This window comes from Mya arenaria, chromosome 11 (genome assembly GCF_026914265.1).
Source record: "Mya arenaria isolate MELC-2E11 chromosome 11, ASM2691426v1".
NCBI classification, from domain to species: domain Eukaryota; kingdom Metazoa; phylum Mollusca; class Bivalvia; order Myida; family Myidae; genus Mya; species Mya arenaria.
Window position 1 is genome coordinate 15,895,770 of NC_069132.1, and position 8,829 is coordinate 15,904,598.

The window sequence follows — 8,829 nt, forward strand, 5'->3', positions numbered from 1 at the left end:
TGAGCTATAAATCATGAAGCATTTACACCAAAAACTACTCTGTTAAATTCATATTCAGTTGGCTCGTCATTCACTGAATCTCTCCACAAAAAAGCAATGGTAACAACGATCAATTGGCAGGTTCAACATGTTAACTGTCACTTTTTATGCCCCCGAAGGTGGGCATATTAAAATCACACCGTCCGCCGTCCGTCCGTCCGTCCAGTCTGCGAAATAACTTTTCAGATGAACTTGTCCTTTCGGGCATCTCCCTGGCAATTTTAACTTGCCCGGACCAATTTTCACTTGCCCGAATAAATTTCAAATAAAATATAAAGCAAAGATCACATCAGAGTTGTTTAATTCATTCTCTAAATGACAAAAGAAGAGAGAAAACAGTATCTTGTGTCATCTCGACATCATCATCATCATCATCATCGTCGTCTTTTTCGTCTTTTTCACCAAAGAAGTCTTTCATGACACTCGTTTCCTGAAAAAATTACAAGGCACATATTTACTCATGTAACGGTATAATAATTTTCTGAAATGAAATTTCATGCAATTACCTCTCAGCAACAACACAAGTTTTAGATATTTAAGTACCTGCTGTGCAATATCATCATCATCATCTATCCCTACTAGGTCCTCCGGCTCCTCATCTGTATCAGAAATGAAAACTGTCTTGGAAGTTGTCGATTGAACCCTCTTTGTGGCATTCAGTCGCCTACCCTGACCAGATGCTGTACTAGTCTATCAAAATAAAAAATAAAGGCCAATAAATTGCAGCACTGAATAGTTCATACCTAACCTTGCATGATATGCAGTAACAGGATTGCAGAAAAAAATTAACGAGGGACTGGGCATTAGGGATTGTAATGGTTTAAATTCTAGAGTAGAATCAGTTTATTATATTATATATTATTTCAGCTGACTTAACATAGTTCACATAGCTATATATACTACAGTAATTAAAGAAAGGAGGTCTTACCATCCAATCAAGAATGGCTGGTTCAGGGTCAAATTTTTCAATATCTTCACTCTCAAGCTTAATAGTGAGCAAGTCATTTAGCCTGTCAGCCTTTAAATGACCCTTTCTCTTTGTTTTAAGCAGTTTCATTTGGCTGAATGTTGTTTCGTTTTTGACTGATATAGGTGGCAGTGCACAGAGCAGTGTAAACAGCTTCATTATGTTCTCTGTGCACACATCAGAGCAGCTGCCTATGACTATCTCCCAGTTTAAGACATTGTCCAAGATCTCCTGATGGTATCTGAAATTTAATCACTTTAGTGTATGGAACAATTATCATTGATTCTTAAATTTATAAGATAATGTTACAATTTGTTACAAAATTTGTGCATTTGGCAAAAAAATAAATAACGTGAAAACGTGAATTATATTTATACAGTTATTTATAACTTAGTAACAAACTTACTTTTCATATACCAGGGATTTCAAAGTGCTCCACTCATCAACAACCTCTTCCAGTGAAACATCATTACAGTTGAACACAGGCTCAAAGTTTGTCCACAGTGTCTTCACTTCTGCATCACCAAACACTGAAACATTGCATTATAAGTTTTTTTTAAATAGTTGTAGAGTTTATAAGAAATTGTTTTAATAGTATACCTGTTCTGTTACTGTATTTGAATAAACTTAATATATTCAATGAAAATATATATCATATATTTTTATTATTATTATTTAGTTAGTAATCTGTAGAACAGGTATGTTTTCTTAACTCTTTAATCTATACATGTATATATATTTTTAAAATGTAACGGTAACACAAGCATGATCAGTGTGGATCCAGATAAAAATGACCATCATTGGCAGTCTGATCAGGGTAGGGTTATTCACTTTCTGAACAGTCAGAAATTCTTTAGTAATTAAGTACAGTGATGTGTTTATCTGGATCTACACTGCTTCCATATTTTGAAAATGATGTGTGAAGTAAAGCATTAAACAAATAACTTCAACTTTTCAAGCCTGAAACAGAAAGTAAAACTATAATTCTAAAACTAAAATAACATCTAAAGTGAAAACGGCAACTGGAGTCCTTCGAAACAAAACAAAATCAACCACAAACTTCCAAGACAATGTTTAAACCTTCGACAGTTAGGGATCCTGGACGAGGCCAATTCCTGAAACTACCAATCTTGGTGGCAGAAATAAGTTCCGAGGTTTGGAACCTTTTGCCGACGGCTGTTATAACTGCATCAACCAGTCGTTCATGGCAATTATAAATATCGGGTGTATTACCCTTCAGTGTAACTTTCTCGCCCTGAAACTTCTTTTCTACAACAACTTGTGATGATGATGACAGACCATCACTATCCCTTAGCCTGCAATTCGATAGGATATGACTGTACTGGTGTCAGGCATATGATATGGTCAAGTGAAGAATGCATCAAGTGCTGGTTGAGAATTACAATCTGGGATAATGGCTTTGTGAACAAAGCACAATGTACATACTGTTGGTTTAAGGGCGTTACATATGATTTATACCAACTATTATTAAAATATTAGACACAATGATGACTAAAATGATACTAACCCAGATCGCATGTGACTAAGAGATGTCTTTGTCCCGTCTACCCTACCATATGCGTCAGCCAAGGAAATGCCATCGGTCTGTAGGTAAAGAGACAGCTTCATCACTGGCTCTATGACACGCTGAAGAAAGTAAATCGATTATGAGAAACTACGATAGACGTGAAGCTTAGTGCAGTAAGCAGTTCTGAGTTGATTAGTGATAAATACACTGATGATTGATTAAGCGTTATAAAAAAAACACATTTCTGCTCAATACTGTTTGCGTCAAAATATCTAGCAATATAGCCCTACTCAGTTATACATGTACAAAATGTTTTGTTGAAGATATAGATGTATTTTGCAAGGTAACAAAAGTTCATAAATAAAATGTGCCTTTTGCCCACTCTGAATGCATACCTTCAGTGTCAAAATGAAAACAATAACATGGCCGTCCCTAAGAAGTTTCACCAAGCCCTCTGCCTTTGGATTCTTGTGGGAGGAGTTCTCGAGATGAAATCGGAAGGCCTTGTACCCTTTCGATATGACTCTAATTGCACGTTCATAATGGGGAAGCCACCTTGTGCCGCCAATCCTTGTTGGTAATATCGGTTTAATTTGCACACTTTCAAATGCCCGTAGCAACCCTAAAACAAATATGTTAAATGCTGAGTACCAAATTTCAAAGTTTTGACAAATCCGGCTTTGGAAGCAAATATCATATTATAAAATAATGACAGACAGCTGAGTAAATTCTAAAATGATTATGAATTATATGTAGAATCGCATGAAATAATATATAAAATTAGTCATAGTGTATTCAGTACAGTATATGTTTATGGAAACGAACAGAAAATGCTATGAAACATAATTTATTCAAATTACTGTTTATACCCTTTTTCTCTTTCGGACTTTTCCTGTACAGGTAGTACAAGCCTAGCAGTAGTGTGGTAACCTTTTCATATATCTTTGGACAGGACTGCTTCACGGTATCTTTGAAAGATAGCTCAAGGCGATGGGCGAGACAGTGGGTTGACAACAGATGAGGCCACTCCTTTTTCAATAGTGCAGCAAGACCAGATTTTACCCCTGGAATATACAACAATACATTTTTATTATTATTGTTATTCATTTTCATAGTGAAAATAAGGAATTGTAATTATGATTTAATATAACAAAAAATGAAAAGAATTTGTTAATTTAAACATTGAATTGTTCATGAAACTTTATGACCAAGTTACTACATGTAGTAATCTTATCATTATTTCATTAGTCTTAGAACATGTTTGAGTTACCTTGCATATTTGATGCACCGTCTGCACAAAAGCCAACAAGCTTTGGCATTATTGCATCCTCAATACCAAGCCGCTTGAAGACATTTTTTATGAAGGTAAAAATATCTTGACTACAGGCAGATTCAGAGCAGCCAATAGATAAGAAGCTGTCCTCAATTTTCCCCCTAGAAGATGTGCGGATGTAGAGGCTTTCAAGATCATCCCCAGTAAAGTCTGTGGCTCCATCACATGTTATGCTACAGAAGTCACAGTCTTTAATTTTCTGGATTAACCCAGCTCTTGTTGTGCGAGCAATGGACTCTGTGAATGTTGCTGCTGCTTTGTCATTTAAATAGGTTTCACCGACTGCAAGACCTTTGGCTTTATCTAATTTACATAACAAGACATATGATTTTAAGCTCATGTTATGCTTAGCTACAGCATGTGCATTTCTCATCAAAATAAGCAACCTGTCATTATCTGCCTTTTTCAGTTTTTGAAGGCACTTAGCTCCCTGGCTCTGTGCAATTGGCAAGGTCTTTGCTTTTTTTGTTTCTGTCGATTTCAAATGAATTGCACTGTCTTTGTGTGCATCAACCAGGCCTTTACGAAAACAGCTAGTCCCCGAAACAAAAGCACACTCTGTTTCGGCGACACCGGCCTCTCGACAAGATACACAAAACATAACATTGTTCTCTAAATCATACTCAAGCCAGTTGTATTGCTGTTTCCAACTCGCTTGGAAAACTCGCGTCCTTTTTTCCTCGTACCGTTTTTTTATGTCGACATCTGTGTTGGCATTATCTTTGGGTACAGGACGTTTCTTTCCTGGTTTAGCACCAGGAACATATCTCAAAAATGACATTTTCTGATCTATGACCTTCGTCTTTGAAACGCTTGCATCGGACTGGTTTAAATCAAGCGTCCAATCTGCTTTCAATTTTATACGCATAGTTATAAGCGTCTATTGATTCGGACTGCGGAGTAAGTGTACCAGTCGATACAGACCGCGTAAAACGTCATCAAATTTAGCGACTTTTACAAAGTCGAGTAATACGTCATCAAATTTAGCGTATTTACTTTGTTTGTTGATTTTCGGATAAACGATTTCGTTCTCTTTTTTCACTTGCCCGATCGGGCAAGCAAATACGATTTTTTACTTGCCCGGCGGGATTTTTACTTGCCCCGGGCATCGGGCACATGGGTTATTTCGCAGACTGTCCGTCCGTCCGGCTAAGTAACTTTCCCTTGTATGGACATATTTTAAAATCACTTGCCACATGTGTTCCACATACCAAGACGACGTGTGGCGTGCAAGACTCGTGTCCCTACCTCAAAGGTCAATGTCACACTTAGTGTTTATTCACAATGGAGTGCTGCATATAAGGACATAGAGTATAGGTTGTCGTGTCCGGGCTGTAACTTTCCCTTGTATGGACAGATTTTAAAATAACTTGCCACATGTATACCACATACCAAGACGACGTGTCGCGTGCAAGACCCGTGTCCCTACCTTAAAGGTCAAGGTCACACTTAGTGTTTATTCACAATGGAGTGCTGCATATAAGGACATAGAGTATAGGTTGTCGTGTCCGGGCTGTAACTTTCCCTTGTATGGACAGATTTTAAAATAACTTGCCACATGTGTTCGGCATACCAAGACGACTTGTCACGTGCAAGACCCGTGTCCCTACCTCAAAGGTCAAGGTCACACTTAGTGTTTATTCACAATGGAGTGCTGCATATAAGGACATAGAGTATAGGTTGTCGTGTCCGGGCTGTAACTTTCTCTTGTATGGACAGATTTTAAAATAACTTACCACATGTGTTCCACATACCAAGACGACGTGTCGCGTGCAAGACCCGTGTCCCTACCTCAAAGGTCAAGGTCACACTTAGTGTTTATTCACAATGGAGTGCTGCATATAAGGATATAGAGTATAGGTTGTCGTGTCCGGGCTGTAACTTTCCCTTGTATGGACAGATTTTAAAATAACTTGCCAAATGTGTTCCACATACCAAGACGACATGTCGCGTGCAAAACCCGTGTCCCTACCTCAAAGGTCAAGGTCACACTTAGTGTTTATTCACAATGGAGTGCTGCATATAAGGACGACATAAGAGTATAGGTTGTCGTGTCCGGGCTGTAACTTTCTCTTGTATGGACAGATTTTAAAATAACTTGCCACATGTGTTCCACATACCAAGACGACGTGTCGCGTGCAAGACCCGTGTCCCTACCTCAAAGGTCAAGGTCTCACTTAGTGTTTATTTACAATGGAGTGCTGCATATAAGGACATAGAGTATAGGTTGTCGTGTCCGGGCTGTAACTTTCCCTTGTATGGACATATTTTAAAATAACTTGCCACATGTGTTCCACCTGAAATGACATCATAGGGGGCTCATAAGGCGGCGACATAACTTTGAGCCCGACTTATAATCTGATGAAACAGGCAACTCTTTTGTACAAAGTGATAAACCAGACGATTGTTTAGTATAGTCTGATGAAACCGGCAACTGTTTTTGTACGAAGTGAGGAACCAGACGATTGTTCAGTATAGTATGATGAAACCGTCAACTGTTTGGTACGAAGTGCGGAATTAAACGATTGTTTAATATAGTCTGATGAAACCTGCAACTGCTGTGGTTCTACTGACAACTGTTCCATTACGATATACTGTTCACCATTCATATACTTTTTTCCATTCAATTACATACCTGAGTATTTTCCAGGAGCAAACACATATCGAGCTCTTCACAAACACCTCCCAATTCCGAAACCACTGGTGAAGTGCAACTTGGTTGTGTATCATCGTAAGACAACCAAGCATCACGTCCCTATCATTATTGCCATTTATTTGATCAGGACCATGAATTATAATGTTCAGACTCCTGTATGTTGTTAATACCCGAAAGGATCCATCTCTTCTGATGCACATTGTTATTTTTCAATTTCTACTACAAGAAAAACATCATCAATGACACAGTTGTTGTCCTTATATGGGGTTTTAGGATTTGCAGTTCATCCATGACAGTTCCTTATAGACATACGTACCATAGAACTCACACTGTGCTTAATGTAGTGATAAAAAGTGGTTGTTACAAAGATGCATATGTGTATGAAAATACAATAACTGTTTGATTTCTTTACATATGTACCTTTTAAATATAAAACAAGACACTGAATCCACAACTACTAACTGGTTAGTGGTTGATTACTCGCGAATATTCTACAGGAAATGGTCAAGTAGCTAAAAACCAACATCAACATAATTGCTGTGTAGTTGATTATCTTTATACCCAAATGGCAACTAGCAGGTAGTTAGATACTCAAATAATCCACTACTAACTAGTAGGTTGTCGGATATTGGAATCCCCAACTACCTACCAACATTACCGTTTGACATGTGTTTTCGTAGTCTTGATTTCAATTGGGGAGAATTTACTGGTACATTTTGTTTATTTTTTTTGGTATTATTTACATATTTTACAACTTTATGTTGATCTATATTACAACCGTCTTATAAATGTGTAACATTTCCGTAATCATCCTGTCAAAATATCTGCAGCCATTTGTCTGCCAAAATATTAATTAATTGGTCAATATTTATCCAAAAGAAATACTATTTACCCAATCATTTATTTCCATATACCAATAAGCACAAAGATAACATGTGGGCAACCTATTTAAGTTTTAAACAATTGGCTGCAGATATTATGGCGTATTTGTGTATATATTGTGTATATATTGTGTATTTATGTATATTTTGGTTAATGAAATGTTTTGCATTACAAATAGGCTCATATGATGTTCTTTAATGATTGTTCGTTAAACTGATTCATTTTTATTATTATGTCAAAGTATGAGTTGTCTTGTCAAGTATTTATTTTCATGGTTTCAATAAATTACTTCCGCATTTGGTATTGTTTTTTTCTCTCAAGTCTTTAAGATAGGTCACAAGTTAGAAATACTCTAGAAATAAAAAAAATATAGTAAAACATTCTACCCTGAAAGCCATCTTTACTGCCCAATATTCCTGAATAGTGATTGATGTGTTCGACCAGACAAGAATCTAAATTTAGTTTATAATGTCCCCTTCGAAAAAGATGGGGTATATTGCCTTGCACATGTTGATCGGTATGTCGGTCAGTCAGTCGGTCCGTCCGTCAGTAGATCAAAGGATATCCGACAATTCCTGGACATGTGGTCATCAAACTTGACATGAAGGTTGGGCCTGACCAGTAGATGACCCCTTTTGATTTAAGGTGTCATCTTGTCAAGGTCTCAGTGACCTATAGCGCGAAAGGGTTGTCAATGTTTGTCCGAATGATAACTCAACAATGCCTGGACCTATGGTCATCAAACTTGGAGATGGAGACTGGGCCTGACCAGTAGATGACCCCTATCGATTTTGGGTGTCATCTGGTCAAATGCCAAGGTCACAGTGACCTTGAATGAAAAATGTTTGTTCATGTGATAACTCGACAATGCCTACACCCATGGCCCTCAAACTTGACATTTAGGTTAGAAGTTACCAGTAGTCATATTTACTTATTCTGTTAAGAGGATACCTGTTTATCTGCAAATATCAGTCATCATTTGAACATGATTAAAACCTGTACCATCTATCCTCACACTTTGAATGGTCATAATCTTAGGACAGCCTCAAAGGCATCCAATGCCAATGACAAATTAGCTGTCATTTCGGTCCATGCATATTTCATTGAATTGTCCAAATAATCCTGACAACATGGCGCTCATGGGGACATAATGTTTGACAAACATCTCTTGTTTGAATTAGGGTTCTGGTTCTTAAAAGGTAGGTCACAAGACTGAGGTAAAACGCTCATTAAACGTACGCACAACAGAATTACCAAACTTAAGTCATTATTGAGTTTTGGCTATGATGGGCAAAAAAACAGACACCGAGGTCAAATTATCAAAAACAATTGTTTTCACTTTAGATTCTCAAATATCTACCCAGTTTCGTTGAAACTTGATCAATTATGTTATCTTTTAAATATACCTGTAGGTAACTTATATA

The 8,829-nt window shown here is 37.3% G+C and overlaps 1 protein-coding gene across 1 annotated transcript; it reads right to left on the reverse strand.

The window, feature by feature from the left end:
• Nucleotides 1–343: 343 nt before the first annotated feature.
• LOC128208363 (zinc finger protein 862-like) lies at nt 344–4,735 on the reverse strand. Its single transcript, XM_052911922.1, has 9 exons — nt 3,805–4,735; nt 3,404–3,598; nt 2,930–3,156; nt 2,535–2,653; nt 2,087–2,343; nt 1,413–1,536; nt 968–1,253; nt 583–729; nt 344–469 (listed from the first exon to the last, which is right to left on the reverse strand). Exons 1-9 carry the CDS (start codon nt 4,733–4,735, stop codon nt 344–346), a joined length of 2,412 nt encoding a protein of 803 aa, XP_052767882.1.
• Nucleotides 4,736–8,829: the final 4,094 nt, after the last annotated feature.